Below are 17,034 nucleotides of genomic sequence, written 5' to 3' on the forward strand. Positions count from 1 at the left end.
CATCATCATTCATAAAACACAATAAAAATAATAATGCCTTTGGTATCAAAATATGTTTTTTTATAAAGGATATAAGACAAAGCTTCTACAAATTTTGACCAGATGATAAAACACGAGCATGCCAAAAGGAATTATATATATTCTCTCATTTATAAAAATATATCGAAACCGGGTAAAATGTTCACAACATATTTTAATACTATAAAACCATTTTGCTACAGGCAATGATCTTTATTCATGAGATCTACGTTATCTTATCAAACAAAAATTGCATCATCATTTAAAAATTTTTTTTTTTTTTGGCATAAGATGAGAATAATATAAGCAGTCTACAAAGTCTTCATAACAACATAAATGTAGATTAATTTTAAATGTTATGGAATATAAAGTGTGTTAAAATTCAAGGTTACTTGAATTTTATCCTAGAGACCAAAAATCCATTGGTGGGAATTGTTGTTTGGTTGGGTTATTTTTAAAAAATGATATCTCATTGTGTCAGCATCAAGCCCTAACCCTCATATTACTGACTATTATTATTATATTACTGATTATTATTGACTGCATATTGTGTGTAACTTGGGTTTGAGCTAAAAATCTTTTTTGACGCACAAATGTATAAAATGACAGTTCTGCACGTAAGAATCAGACAAAATATCATCAATCATGAAATTTCAATTCATGGTGGAAAACAAATTTCGATAGTAAGTATTATGCTGATAATAATATTCAATGCCAATCTCTTCTTTTATCACTTATCCTTAAACTAATTGTATGTTTTACATCGAGTCTTTACAACTACTTATCGCCTCTCTACAATGGAGCAAATAAGGAAAATTATAACAATAGTAAAAAAGGAACTAGGTATTGACTACAGCATAATATATTTCACACCTCAGAACCAGGAAATCTAATAAGCTTAATTACAATTACAATGAAAGTATAAGTATAGAACGATAAAATCAGTTACATTAACGGGATTGGTCACTCAAATTTATACACATCTAACTTTAATTCTTTTAACTTTAAAAAGAAAAAAAAAAAGAAAAAGAAAGACAATTTCATTTTTATTTTTTTTTGCGCACATGACATATAACTGCGAAATTATTTTTAAAAATTATTATAGAAAGTAAAAACAGGTACCGTAGACAAAAACTAAATGACTGTTAATATCTCGCCTGATTTCTTTTCAGTTTTATGCTTTAATAGAGAGATTATCAAAACAGTAGAGAAATTAATACCAATATTGGATCCAAGCAATATGTTGTTTTTTTGGGGATTTTTTTTTTTCAGTTTAAGAAATCTCAACGCTACGACATGATAATCAGATAGTTATATATAATTATAATAGATAGTTATATATAATTATAATAGATAGTCATATACATATATAACAGTTTCAGTGATTTACGAAAAAGAAAAAAAGCTTTAATTGACAGATTAAGTCCAAATAAGGAAAAACCCACCAATTTGAACTGTGCCAACAATTTGATGAGAAAATAAAGAAAATTATAATAAAAATTTTTAACATTGAGTAAAGAAAGGCATACTTCTTTTCTTCTTTTAACTTCACAAATTAAAAATAAAAAGTCAAGAAATAAAGTGAAGAATGTCTTTTTCATTACCCAAAATTTAAAAAAAATACAAGAGTATCAATACTGAGGTATTGACTAGAATTGTCTGGAAAGAGAAAAAAAAAACTTTTTAAAAATTGTCTGATTTCCAATCATTTCCTATCATAAAACGGGATATCAAAAATGTTCCTTCATAAACAAAAATAGTCAATTACAAGAGTTGATAATATAAACTAAAATTTGAAAAGACTGATAGATTCCAATCAAAGTGATCAAGAATGCTGGCAATAACAAAATAATAGCGACATCAAAAGATAACATGATGGATTTTGCAGCCTTTGGAAAGACGTATCAAGGAGTCTATTTAAGCCTCTTAGCTTCATCTTTCACGTCGCCACTGTCATGCTCAAAGTACATGAAATCCTGAAAAGAAGAATTTTAAAAAAGGAGAAAATGAATGATTTGCACTAATAAGCATTATCTATTATTGAAAATAAGTTGTTTTTTTAATATATATTGTATCGTTTAAGAGCTAATAGGTTCTAAAAACATTTAAATGCTCTGTGTAACTTTTATGCTTAGATACAATTTCTCAATTATATAGATAGTATGCAATGTCAATTAATTTATAATATTTAGAATTAAATATCTAATATATAAATAAGTCGTCATATTCAATATTAGTAATATAATTAACTCTTATTTACATTCATTTGGCATACATATATGTATATGAGTGTTGGTGGGTACTTGTAGGTACGAGAGTGCTTGATACTGTTGGTTAGAGAATATAAATATAAAAATAAGGCCACTCATGTATTTTTTGCTGATACAATTGTTTCTATGTCCTCCATTTCGTCAGTCGACATTTATCTGCAGTATCGCTAATATCAACTGATGAAATGGAGGACATGGAAACAATTGTATCAGCAAAAAATATGTGAACTTGTTTATTTATATTATATATATATATATAATTTAATATATTAAAACAGATAAAATGGACATTTCGGGTTTCCCATTTATCAACAAAACAGGATGAATGAAACACTACAGACGAATGAGATAATGTTATAGTGGCGTTAAGATGAATAAACAAAAACAAATATATATATATATATATATATATTTGTTTTTGTTTATTAATCTTAACGCCACTACCACCTTATCTCATTCGTCTGCAGTGTTTCATTCATCCTGTTTTGTTGATAAATGAGAAACCTGAAACGTCCATTTTATCTGTTTTAATATATTAAATTGAAGCTTACATTCAATTTCACATTGTTATTGATAAAGGTAAGGACAGAGAGATATAATACTCACAATCAGGAAAACGGCGCCCAGGACAGTAGCCTTGGTTTTAACATCGAGGTCCAGAGGGAATGTGACTCCAAAATTGTCAGCATCTGTGAAAACCTCCTTGGCCAGTCCAGACCACTGCTTGGTGATCTGACCAACATGAGTTGACTCATCAGGGGAGGTCACCTGAATAAAGGAGATTATATTTGGCAACTGTGGTCAAGGCTTGTTCTATTTTTGTTGTGTATTGTTTTGTTTCTTTAATTTATTTATTTATTGAGGGATATACAGTGGCCTTTGTATTTGAGTCAGATTTATAAAATTTTAACCCTCTCTTTACCAACAACAGGAAAATCGTCACATTCGTTACGATATAACCAACATTTTTCTTATTCAAATTTCTCTCGTACATCATAAAATTTTAAGAAAATGAACAGTGTGTTGTAGAGCATGTTTTGCTAAAGAAATTATTTATCGCAAAAACGTGCTGCTATTGTGTTTGGGTGATATAAAATATATTTTTTATTAGTTGGGTGCGAAGTTTTGGGGAAAATCCTGAAAATGGCTGGTAAGGAGAGAGTTAAATCATGCCTCGAGGAGATGTTGGGGATTACCCTGTTTGAGGGATTATGTCTTTGGTCAACAACACAGCAACTCAAGCTGTTATACAGTGCAATAAACACAAAATGAGCCCATGGAGTTCCGAGCTAATTGGATTCACCAGTCTGATGTCACGTTGCCCAGCAACGGCAAACAGCCTGGTTCTAAACAAAGAAAATGGGTACTTCTTATTCTTCATGCTGGCTATAACTTTTTATATGTCATGTGATCAGAATGTATAAAAGTCAAAACATGATCATATTTATAATGTCTTTCTCCTCTGGATACACTTTTATGCTCATCGGAGAAATATTTCATAAGGGCGTCCGCCATTGTTCCGATAGTTAATAAGTTACCATGCGTCATTATGAGGGAAGTGACATCATGACTATTGAAACTATTGTACCACTTAAAATGGGAGGATGAGACTGCGAGACACTATTACATTTTCATTTGACAGAGATAATGCTGTTACCGGTCAGATTCTCATTCTACACCTCCAGTATGGTGAAAGAATGTGAGTGATGAGCCCTGTCCAGGGACTTAACTCTGAGCCTCCCAGACCGGAATCAAACCAGGGACCTATCGGTCTGAAGGTTTATTACAGAAAGGTAAAATCACTAGTTTTTTTTATTACATTGCCTTCACCAGCTACTACCTTGCTATTCATTGGATGATTAGATTGGCCATGACTTCCCTCTAGTAACAAATCTTACTGGTAATAAGGAATTTTATGACTCCATGCGCCAGTCAATTCTTGTGATGATTTTTTTTCCCTGTAGTCTTCTTTCTGTCGAGCTTGACCCATTTCAAACACAACTTTTCAGATTTTTACACCTCACTCTGGAAAGATTTATCAAAAAAAAAACCTACCTCAAATTCAATGTCACCACAGATGTTACATCTACAGCAGGGTCCCTTGATTCGAAGCATAGTCTCATCTTCAGCATTGTTAATCTTGTATTTGGGGTGACAGCAACTCCAGGCTTGTCTAACCACACCGACAAGTGATCCTTTAGGAGCCTCCACCATTAATTTCTGGAAGAGAAAATATAAATATTATTTCATGATTTCATTATTTTAAATATAGAGCTTCAGGGCCTATATTTTCAAAATTTTGGGCCATATGCGAGTCTGCACATAAAAACAAAATAAGTCGCTAATTTCACAGATCAAAGTCATTGTTCAGAAATCAGGTACAAAGTTCAAAATTTTCAGAACAAGCCAATGAATCTTTTAAAATTTTGCTTAAGAAAATCTAGCTAATAGGAGAAATATTTTTTGATATCTTTAACAACATGCTTAATCAAACAGTACATAAATCTAGGGATTTTTTATGCATTTATCACCATTTGTGTTAACAAAAATCTATGTATGGTTTTGTTTTTAAATGCAATATCTACCATAACATTTTTTTCTGTAAATGCATATTGAGAATCCAAGAGGGATAAAACACAATAGGTCAATATACCTAATACCATTGTTATGCAATGTCAAATTTAATTATAGAATTGGGTACCTGCTATTTCACTAGCTGATTAAACAATTTATGCAAGGACCAAACAGATCGGGTTTCAGTTGTGATCCTTTAATTTAAATTCTCATTACACTTTAGAATGTTTCTTCTTGATCAGAATCAGCAGGGTGTCTTTTCAGTTGCAAAAATACTTTTTAAAAAATGTCATACAATAACAATCAAAAACATTTTCTCAAGTCTAGCCTATTTATTTTTTTCAAGAATTTAGAATTATTTAAAAATATGCATCTGTGCTTTCATGTCTCGATTATTCTCAATCTTCTCAGCGCCATCTCTTTATCATGTTGTAAAAATGTTTGTTACAAACAAAATAACATAAAACATAAAAGGTCATTTCAACAGTGCAAAATAAACCTTCCCACAACTGTAACCATTTCAAAATATATTTGAAAGTTACTGTACATTAAAATATCCTTTAAGCCCGCTTTGTAAGTAGTCACCCGACTTAGCTCCACTACCATCATCATCATCAGTTTGTTTTTAAGGGTTTTACTGCGCTTGCAACACATTAAGATCATACCCGAACCAGTGAAAAGAAAGAAATTGGGATTGTAAAAAGTTCTAGAATTTTACAATTAAAGCACTCAAGAAAAGATAACACAAAGGGGAATTGGTTCAAATAGGAAACAGAGGTATATTCCAAGAGCACGCAATCAAAGCACTTAGTTTGAGATCACCTAAAAGTCTCATCCAGACACAATCACAGGTCCCCACGAAGGGAAAAACACTCAAATGTTTCCAAATCATATCTAATATGTAAACAAAACAAAACATTATACAGTGCATAGCAGTGAGATGATTTACAAGACAAAAAATATCATCTCCCAAAACTCTATACATTTGACTGTTTCCCTCCCAGTTAGGGTATCTGGCCAGGGTCAGGGCAAAACCAAGTAATTTCATTCCACCCTCATATGGATGGGGTTCCTGAACTCACATAGTGGGCAGGAAGGCACTTACTGTATCTTCCATCCCCCTATATCTGTTTTCAAACATGCTTTCTGTATTTGTCTTGAAATTGAATCACAGAGTTACTAATTTCAGTTTTCCATTACTCTCTGACAAAAGGGTTAAAACTGCACGTTTAACATTCCAATAATGTAGTTATCATACCTGCAAGCAGCATGGGCATATACAAGAACTGCAACGAAGTGGTCGGGACAAATGCATTATCTCCTTCTTCTGGTTATCCATGATCTTCATGTCAAATGGTCTTGAAGCACCACAACAGTTCCTTGTACAGCAGCATGTGTCTGAAATGAAGGATGTCAACCATATTAGTGAAATATTACCTACCTCCTTGATCTGGTATTATTTCGGGGTAAAGCAGACGCTCTAAAAAAGTTAAACTCTAAGATGAGTGAATTTACTACTACTGTATCATAATATAGGCTTCCTGTAAGATAGATTTATAACTTAGTCTCAATTTATTTATATTTATACATTCAAATGTTTTAACAAAATGGCCCCTTCATTAGAATACCTCATTACTTTTTAACAACTTCCTAGAAATTTGAGATCTTCATAACATTATTGTATAAATTTCCATGTCTATTTCAAAATCAAGTTAAAATGACAAAAATTTTCAGTAGCATAGTGCCTAGGCTTTTGAATTCAGCACATATGATAGCTTGTGACACTTTAAGGACAAAAAAGCACCTAGTTTAGTTGCCTCCAACAAAGAAAACAATATGAAAAATAAGATAAAAAATCAATTTAAAAAGGTTCTTACCTTCAACAGCCATGTAGACACGTTGCCCAACAGAGTTTCTTATTTCATATTTGTTATTTGTTTCAAATCCAGTGAAAGCTGAAATATGAAATCATAATAATGGTTTAAAGAAATGTTGGGCTAACAGGTTGTTTTTGTTTTGTTTTTTTTAAGTGATCAAATCGCTGAAAATAAATCAAAACTATTAATAAATTCTTGCATTAAAGCTGATAGTTGAAAATAGATCATTTCCTTTTCCATTTTACAAGAGTGGTGAGACTTGACTTTGAAGACGAAGATAAAGCTCATTTTCTAAAAAAAAAAAAAAAAGAAAATTCTCTATCAGTTATGTCTTAGATAATCGATTAATATCCAGATTAATACATACTGTACCAACCTTTAGAAATTGGAATCAGAGGATTTTCTTGACCCATGTTTGACATTGAGGGGGGTTAATTCTAAAAGATCAAAAGGTTTAAGTCTAAGACTTCAAGCAAGGAAATGTTGCCTTAAAAGCTGCTTCCATTGGATGGCATTATTACATAAATCTCGAGTATTGGAATTAATTTGCCTTACATAAGAACTTGAAGCTAGATCTTGGCTAACCTATATAGCCTGTCTCACAAATTCAACGTCTTCCTTTTGTTTTTAAGGTGAATTCCCCTTTCAGAACATAATATATTTGATCCAAAATGTTTCAATTTAAGATAATAAAAACAAAGCCGAAACTATTTCATTCGTAAAAACATTTAGAGTAGCGTAAGTATTAGTTGTGACTGAAAATAAATATTCATTTTCCTCTGACGATAAGAATTGTAATCTGTGGGAAATTTTTTTTAAACATTTCTCTTCCACTTACCTTCAATTGCTTCCAATTTCTGCTTGACAAGCAACTGGTCGATCTGTCCGAGATATTCCAGGCCTGGTGGACAGTTGACCAAAGGGGTGTTGGGGGATGGGGCCCAGCCAGCACCTCCTGGAGCACCAGGGACACCAGGGACTCCAGGGGCTCCTGTTAAGGACATTGATTTAAAGCAATTAAAGAGTAGTCTTTAATGTTTCATTTTACAAGATCCCAAGTATTGGTTTTATCAAATATGACCTATTGGTATTGTCATATTGTATCCGTAGAGGTGAATTTAGAGTCTGTATGGAAAAAGTGACAAATACTGTTGATGTCAGTTTTTAAAATTGTCTGGAACCATTCGAGTGAGGCAGAACATAATTTTTTGGCTCTAATGCACAATTTGCAAAAGGGTATTACAGTCTTTTAAAATATAACATCAATTAGCCATATATGATATTGTTATCTTCATTTAATGTTTATATTCTACCACTCGTTAGCTGTTCACACTATTATACTAGCAATGAGCACTCTGAATTAGTTGATTTATTAAATGCCACTGTTCTAAACTGCTGTGCTGCTGGTGGAGAATAAAATATAATTTCTTAAACTTTGCAAATCTATAAATTTGCATTTTTTAACATTTTAATTCTTCAAAAATTCACTTTTTGGGATCTGATTAATCCTGAAATAATACCAGGTTTGAAGCAATGAGCCACAAATATATCTATTTCTAAAAGAAAAAGTCTAATTGTGATTAGATATCCCTGTGCCGCCAAACATTTCATCTACATTCATATCTTACCTCCTGGCATGGGCTGCATTGCAATGGCATCTCCACCTGGTTGGGGATACCCTGGCTGAGGCTGAGGATATCCAGGTTGCTGAGTCTGGGGGTACCCTGCTTGGGGTGGGGGGTAACCTCCAGGGCCAGGTTGTGGCTGTGGTACTTGAGGATACATTCCCCCGGGCTGCCCAGTTGGGTAGGGTGGTTGGGGCGCACCTGGATTGACTTCCGGAGGAGGGAGTTTCTCAGACATGGTGAATGATGACTGACGGGCACTGGTTTGGAATCAGAATTAAATTATTTAATTATAAGAGGTAGTTGGAGATGAGGAAGTTGAACTGAATTTTGCAATTCTTAACTGAACATTCATACACACGAAAAGAATGAGAAATTCTACTTCATAAAAGCAATCAAATATGTGGAAAAAGGAAAAATGGATGGGAAAGGAAGGTGAGAAGAAAATTGGCAGAAGAGGATTTAGACTCATGCTTCATAGTAGGTCACCATCCGCTAATTGATCCAGCAGAAAAACAACATAACATTTGTTCACACCCTATTGATACCAATCTTTTATAATACAGAATCAACTTAACCACTTTGAACTAAAAAAATTCTTGTTTTGTTTTGTTGGTTTTATTTTGTTTTGTTGTTTAGTTCTGTTTTTTGTTTGTTTTTTGTTTGTTTTTAATTTTGGGTGGGGGGGGGGGGGGGGGGGATTGATTATTTTTTTTAGGCTTTTTTTTTAGTTCTGACTCTGATCCAAATGTGACCCACTATCTTGATGTGGTATTATTTCAAGATGAACTCGGTTTTGGAGAGTGAATTCTAGTGGCTACATTCGGAGCCTGGGGTAAGGCCAAACTAGGTTTATGGCAGGACTGCCAGATAGCCACATCCGTAACCAAATTGGCCATAATGAGAAAGAGTCATGTTTCTATTTCTAATTTTTATTTATTCATGTTTTATTTCATATTATTTCTTTTTTCAATGAAAACTTTCTAGTCTGGTCAATTTTTGATCACCAGAGAAGTAGAAAAAGAAGAAAAAGAACAGAAACAGGTGCCTTAACTAGAAAGTCGATTTTCTCAAAAGCTGCAGCTATTCAGACTCGAGTCTGAATAGTCTCCTATGACTATTCGGACTCAACTTCCAATGGGCATATGCAATCAACAGGTTAACACACATATTTGGACTCAATCTGAATAGTTTCCTATGGCAGTATAGTTTTTGTTTTTGTTTTTTTTATATACTCAAGCGCTAGCATTTCTTTCAATTTGTATTTTCACCGTGGAATTTTGTCATGTATTTATTTATTCAATTTGTCATCATATAGAAGCATTTTGAAAACTCTAGAACAAACCTTGATAGATTTGTGAAAGTTTAAAATTTCCTAATTTGACCATTGTTTTGATTCTCGGACCCCATTTTGATTTGTGAAGTATCAAAAGGAAGTGCAAAGCAGTCCTAGGTTGTTTTTTTTTCTTCTATTAGGGTTAGCTCAAGGTCAGAGGATTTTTTTTCTATTAGGGTTAGTTATAAGTCTTAGTAAAGTTGATATAGGGTGTTTTTTTTTTCCTATTAGGGTTAGTTAAAGGTACTAGGTTTTATTTTTTCTTAGGATTCTTTGAGGGAATATTTGAGTTGTTTCCCTTAGCACTAGGAGATTAGGAGCTTTCAGAAGGCCTCCCAAAAGAAAAGAGTTAAAACTCTTTAAAAGTAACAAAAGTCAAGTCAAAGTAACTGTGATATAAATGAAAAGCTTTTCTAACAACATAACATGATGTCCAAATAAAATCAGGACAAAAATAAGTAATTTAAAAATTACATATTTTGATAATGTGAGGAGGAGTATGAGCTGAGTCAGTGTGATATGGGCAAAACAGAATTTCTTCTGAACTCTTTTTCTTTTTCTTCAGTTACACCCTCTGCCTACAACCAAAATTGTGTCGTCCTGCCCTTTGTCTTTGCGCAGGCACATTGGAGTTTGAGTCTGAATAGTGACAGGAGCCTATTCAGACTCGAGTCCGAATTGCCACTTCATTTCTCAAAACTTGGTTTTTACACTCTTCCTACTTCAAACGGTTATATCCCGGAAAGAATAATCAGAATTTTATAAATTTGATATCAAATTTTCATCATGAAATAAGCTTTGAATGGATACCAAAAAAAAATTGAAATTCCCGACTTAATACTGTTTCAGGCAGGGGGTCACAAATGTGTTCCTTGTGACTTGTGGGTTTTTAAAAAATTCCCTCAGTATTGCTTCTCTTTAAGTGAGTGGTATTCTATCACCCCCTTGCATTAATGGGCTCGTCACGCCGACCAAATGTCTTGTGATGGCGTAGCTTGTCGCTCACGAGAGAGAGGGAGGGAGAGAGAGAGAGAGAGAGAGAGAGAGAGAGAGAGAGAGAGAGAGAGAGAGAGAGAGATTAACTCTCGTATACAAATTAATTTCCAACATGATTCCCATAATCTCAAGCCATCCAGTCTAAATTTTAAATGCATGACATGTATGTTCACCCTGTACCACTAATAGCAGTCACATGAGAAGGGGGGGGGGGGGGGGGGGCGCTAAGCTGATTCTACCTGTTTGTTAATACAGGGGTGAGAAAAGCGAGAAGGTGCCACTACCTCTATTCTCACCCAGGATGAGAGCTCAACTGTTTTTCTATTCTCACCCAGGATGAGAATAGAGGCAGCCTCTAATTTAAATGCCGTATGCACGGATATAACGGGACTAGGCTACAACTTTATTTTGTTTGTTTTTTTCTTTGCTAGATAGTCCAACTATACCCGTATTAACTGAGTTCCACTCTGTGACTGTACTGAAACTAGACATGCCTTAGCACTCTGCAACAGCGTCTGTCCACGGTCCATGTCAGAGAGTGAGAGAGTCACAGAGTACAGGAGCGTAACAGCTTATATTGTGCAATTCAAGAGTTATTAATTCAGAAAAGTGAGTGGAGCAGGCACCCATGTTGGTAACAACAAGATATGAAGTGAATAGAAAAGTGCCAGAAGACAATAGAGAATAAAAATTTTTCGCGGCGGTGGTGGGGTTCGAACCTGCGACCTTATTGGTACGACAACTCCGCCTGGCAGGTGAGAGCGTGGCTCTACCGTGTGAGCTATCAACGAACACAAAAATATTCGTTTCAAACTCAAAGTCATTACTAGATCCCTCTCTCACCCCACTTCTTGAGACCGCCGATTCGTTCGTACACCACCATCGCGAATAATTTTGACCAGCAGTTAAGCTTAATAGCCAATATTCTCAACACAAACATATAACATAGAAACGATTGAGACATTGAGTATGCTCCGGTGTATGGGGTGAATTTTTAATTCAGAAAAGTGAGTGGAGCAGGCACCCATGTTGGTAACAACAAGATATGAAGTGAATAGAAAAGTGCCAGAAGACAATAGAGAATAAAAATTTTTCGCGGCGGTGGTGGGGTTCGAACCTGCGACCTTATTGGTACGACAACTCCGCCTGGCAGGTGAGAGCGTGGCTCTACCGTGTGAGCTATCAACGAACACAAAAATATTCGTTTCAAACTCAAAGTCATTACTAGATCCCTCTCTCACCCACTTCTTGAGACCGCCGATTCGTTCGTACACCACCATCGCGAATAATTTTGACCAGCAGTTAAGCTTAATAGCCAATATTCTCAACACAAACATATAACATAGAAACGATTGAGACATTGAGTATGCTCCGGTGTATGGGGTGAATTTTTAATTCAGAAAAGTGAGTGGAGCAGGCACCCATGTTGGTAACAACAAGATATGAAGTGAATAGAAAAGTGCCAGAAGACAATAGAGAATAAAAATTTTTCGCGGCGGTGGTGGGGTTCGAACCTGCGACCTTATTGGTACGACAACTCCGCCTGGCACTATTCACTTCATATCTTGTTGTTACCAACATGGGTGCCTGCTCCACTCACTTTTCTGAATTAAAAATTCACCCCATACACCGGAGCATACTCAATGTCTCAATCGTTTCTATGTTATATGTTTGTGTTGAGAATATGGCTATTAAGCTTAACTGCTGGTCAAAATTATTCGCGATGGTGGTGTACGAACGAATCGGCGGTCTCAAGAAGTGGTGAGAGAGGGATCTAGTAATGACTTTGAGTTTGAAACGAATATTTTTGTGTTCGTTGATAGCTCACACGGTAGAGCCACGCTCTCACCTGCCAGGCGGAGTTGTCGTACCAATAAGGTCGCAGGTTCGAACCCCACCACCGCCGCGAAAAATTTTTATTCTCTATTGTCTTCTGGCACTTTTCTATTCACTTCATATCTTGTTGTTACCAACATGGGTGCCTGCTCCACTCACTTTTCTGAATTAAAAATTCACCCCATACACCGGAGCATACTCAATGTCTCAATCGTTTCTATGTTATATGTTTGTGTTTGAGAATATTGGCTATTAAGCTTAACTGCTGGTCAAAATTATTCGCGATGGTGGTGTACGAACGAATCGGCGGTCTCAAGAAGTGGGTGAGAGAGGGATCTAGTAATGACTTTGAGTTTGAAACGAATATTTTTGTGTTCGTTGATAGCTCACACGGTAGAGCCACGCTCTCACCTGCCAGGCGGAGTTGTCGTACCAATAAGGTCGCAGGTTCGAACCCCACCACCGCCGCGAAAAATTTTTATTCTCTATTGTCTTCTGGCACTTTTCTATTCACTTCATATCTTGTTGTTACCAACATGGGTGCCTGCTCCACTCACTTTTCTGAATTAAAAATTCACCCCATACACCGGAGCATACTCAATGTCTCAATCGTTTCTATGTTATATGTTTGTGTTGAGAATATTGGCTATTAAGCTTAACTGCTGGTCAAAATTATTCGCGATGGTGTGTACGAACGAATCGGCGGTCTCAAGAAGTGGGTGAGAGAGGGATCTAGTAATGACTTTGAGTTTGAAACGAATATTTTTGTGTTCGTTGATAGCTCACACGGTAGAGCCACGCTCTCACCTGCCAGGCGGAGTTGTCGTACCAATAAGGTCGCAGGTTCGAACCCCACCACCGCCGCGAAAAATTTTTATTCTCTATTGTCTTCTGGCACTTTTCTATTCACTTCATATCTTGTAATTCAAGAGTTACCATGTCGAAAAAAGGGTACTTTCTACTGAACCCTCGAAGGATGCCACCTCGTGGATACGAGAGTTCGAACCCCATCACAGCCGACGTTTCTCTTTTGTTTTCCAGTAAATTTCTTGTCCTCCTACTGGGCCGCCCAAGGCAGTGGACATCATAATCATAATAATCATTCATTACTCCCTGACTGTGCTTCTCTATCTCTGTTCTCTTGATCATGATAGTCAAGAGTACAGATCCATAATTTATCAGTATCGGGAAAAAGATCAAATGCAAATGAATTAAATTGAAAGAGAAATATATTTAAAAGCCAACCTTCAAACAGAAAAAATGACAATTCAAAGCGAAGTTTACAGCAGACCCCACAACTATCCAAGTTCTCATAAAGTGATGGTCAAAATATGGGCCATACAAGATTGATAAAAATCACGATCTGTTGGTTGCCTCTGTAGTCGGCTACAAACTTTTATTCCATAAAGAAAAAGAAAATTTTGGAAAATGTATGAGAGTTATGAAATAAGAAATTAATAACCCTGATAACAAAAGTTTTTTATAAGAGCATGCACAAAGATGGTTATCTGTTTGTCCCCAATTTAGGTTCAGAGAAAATAGCTTTTACTGCAATAAGTATGTATCGCCCAGTTTTGCATTCTTTGCCCACCCGGAAGTATTGTTTCCACTGGCTTGTACTTTTGTTTATGTGACCAGAGAAGTAGGCGTGGTTATTTAAAGTTGAAAGGGGGCTTTTGGAACGAACCATTGACCTATTATTAAAATTAGTGTATAATTTAAAACAAAACTTGGTGATCCCCCCCCCCCCCCCCCCCCCCCCCCCTTGTCAGTGTATAGCAAGTCTTGAATGATTTCCTAGTACCTTGTTGTTAGTTCGATTATCCTGACTCAGTGGACAATCCATGAATATTGCGCAACTACATATTTTTGGCAGATACTGATAAGTTAGCACGCCATATAAGACGCTCGCACATACACACTCACACACACACACAGGGTTGCCAGATTATTTTTCAACAAAATGCCAGGGGAAGACTCAAAAAATGCCAAAACACTCAAAAAGATGCCAAAGTCTGTTGACTCCCACCCCCACTAAGAAAACTACTCACTTTTGATAGACAATTTACTATCATATCCTGGTGGCTTGCGTGTTTTCTTTTCTTTTTCTTTTCTTTTTTTTTTTTTTGTTTTTGTTTTTTGAATTATACTAAATTTCCTGTTGGGGTAATTATTTACCTACTGACTACTAAGTGGAGTGCTAAACCACTACACCACGGTTGGATTTTAAGAATGAAAAAGAAATGTGAAGATGTTTGTTTTTACGCGTTTAGAAATAATTAAGAAAAGGTGTCATTTGAAGTATAATATACAAGAAAAGAAAATGCCAAATGAAAATGCCAAATGCCAAATGATTTTTCTAATGCCAAACGGTTTTCAAAAATGCCAGATTTTTGGAATCTGGCATTTAAAATGCCAAACTGGCAACCCTGCACACACACACACACAACCATATATATATATATATATATATATATATATATATATATATATATATATATATATAATTATATATATATATATATATATATATATATATATACATATATATATATATACATATATATATATATATATTGTGTGTGTGTGTGTATATATATATATATATATATATATATATATATATATATATATATATATATATATGCGTGCCTGCCTCTGTGTGGGTGTGTGTTTATGTAAATGCTCAATCGTTCGGTCTGGGTGGCACAAAGTAGACAAGCTCTCAGAAATTCAATCAATTTTAAGACATCAAAAGCAAACAGTCAGCCATAAACATTCCAATCTACATTAACCATTTTTTAAAAAAAACAGATATTATTCGATCAAGCTTCATCACACCAACAAATTCCACCAGTCATTTCCAAGAACAAACAAACACATACAAATACAGGTTTTCCCGTCGAACAATAAGTGAATGGAACAAACTACCACATGACCAGGGACGGCTGGTAATAATGGGCAGGGTGGGCAAATACCAGCCTGTTTTTTCAAGTTATAAGCTGTATTACCAGGTCCGAAATAATCTAATTAAAATTAGATAATTTTAAAAGTTAGTACTTGAACTTGATACTTCGTACTGAAATCAATTTGTATGTATTTTTGATAGATTGCGAATCACCATGCACCCCGTAATGCATAAACCAGGATACGCTCCTGTTCTTTTTTATCACCCCCCCCCCCCCCAACCACTCCACTCCGCCCACATCGTCATCTCATCGTCACGTCGCCTGACGATTTTGCTGTCTGGCCTCTCTAGTTCTAGGTCGGGCTAATTCAAATGAGCCCACCTTATAAACCAGTGAGCACTAAACAGAGATTTTGGCAAACGAACTTTTTCTTATTTATTGCCTTACTTGTGCTGGTACCATTGATGTAATAACATTGGGAAGGTTCCAGTATTGAATTAAATTTATCAATTTACTAATATTATATCAAGTTAGTTTTAACTTGTGTTGTTTTAATATATTTGTTTATCCATTTAAATTATTTCTTTTTTTTTTTTTTCTCGTTTTCTTTAGTGCTTCTCAAAATTCATTTATTTAAATTGTTGTCTTATTTGTTTGTTTTTTGTTTTGTTTTGTTTTTTTTAAACAAATTAATTTGTTCCTTTTAAAAAAAAATTCTTAAAGTAATTGCCGCTGTATTTTTATTGCCAGACTAAATATTTTTGCACAACAATGTATTTTCTATTGAATTACCTCTAATAAAACACTTTTATTCAGAAGTCACGACTAAATAAATATATAAAATACAACCACCATTTTGGTTTACTCAACAATTGAATTAGTATACGAGAAATACTCTTCTGAGAAAGCAGAGAGTTGAATTCTAACTAAGTTAGGCTATAGAGGAAATAAAGACGTTTAAAGGAAGGGTGGGCAGATTCCGTACTTGCCCGTCCTGAAGCTAATACATACATAAGGTAGTTCGCGATGAAGAGGCGGGAAGCTAGGGGGTTGGTTGGGTAAGGAGTAAAGATAACACGGTCGTTATTGTTATAGTCTAACGAATGCATGAGGAGAGATTGGTAGCATTATTTTGTCTTAATTGTATTGTATTAATTATTGGCGAAAGCCTAAGATTAAGTAAACTTTGTTTTTGTTTGTCTTTTTTTGACTATGGAACTGATACTTGTCATAGCAGACCTGCCTACTTGAAATAGGAAAATAAAAATCGTAGTTTTCAGGGTTAATAAAATCGTAGATATTTTAACTATCCTTTAAAAAAATCACCGGAATTTTCGTCTATTAAGGTATCAATTTTTTAAAAAACGAGAAAAACTCATTGGAAACGTAATAATGATGGTGATGGTGGTGGTAATAATGATGATGGTAATATTATTATTGTTATTATTATTATTATTATTATTATTATTATTATTATTATTATTATTATTATTATTATTATTATTATTATTATTATTATTATTATTATTATTATTATTATTACTATTATTATTATTATTATTATTATTATTATTATTATTATTATTATTATTA

At 34.5% G+C, this 17,034-nt stretch overlaps 1 protein-coding gene across 1 annotated transcript; it reads right to left on the reverse strand.

The window, feature by feature from the left end:
- Positions 1 to 1,276: 1,276 nt before the first annotated feature.
- LOC144981055 (phospholipid scramblase 2-like) lies at positions 1,277 to 13,919 on the reverse strand. Its single transcript, XM_078929150.1, has 8 exons — positions 13,778 to 13,919; positions 8,368 to 8,624; positions 7,578 to 7,730; positions 6,740 to 6,817; positions 6,121 to 6,260; positions 4,344 to 4,508; positions 2,895 to 3,056; positions 1,277 to 1,994 (listed from the first exon to the last, which is right to left on the reverse strand). The coding sequence occupies exons 2-8, from the start codon at positions 8,600 to 8,602 to the stop codon at positions 1,932 to 1,934; spliced, it is 996 nt and encodes a 331-aa protein (XP_078785276.1). The 5' UTR covers positions 8,603 to 8,624; positions 13,778 to 13,919; the 3' UTR covers positions 1,277 to 1,931.
- Between the last annotated feature and the right edge of the window lie 3,115 nt (positions 13,920 to 17,034).

The sequence above is a fragment of the Berghia stephanieae genome, chromosome 10 (genome assembly GCF_034508935.2).
Source record: "Berghia stephanieae isolate SIO BIC M18660-M18661 chromosome 10, UCSD_Bste_1.3, whole genome shotgun sequence".
NCBI lineage: Eukaryota > Metazoa > Mollusca > Gastropoda > Nudibranchia > Aeolidiidae > Berghia > Berghia stephanieae.

What these genes read in the sequence shown, in the direction of transcription:
- LOC144981055 (XM_078929150.1), bottom strand. Translation starts at nt 8,602, where the DNA reads ATGTCTGAGAAACTCCCTCCTCCGGAAGTCAATCCAGGTGCGCCCCAA. An exon ending in AATGCAGCCCATGCCAGGAG is followed by an intron (nt 7,731 to 8,367) that starts GTAAGATATGAA and finishes TGTCCTTAACAG; the next exon opens with GAGCCCCTGGAGTCCCTGGT. An exon ending in GTGGTGACATTGAATTTGAG is followed by an intron (nt 3,057 to 4,343) that starts GTAGGTTTTTTT and finishes TCCTTTATTCAG; the next exon opens with GTGACCTCCCCTGATGAGTC.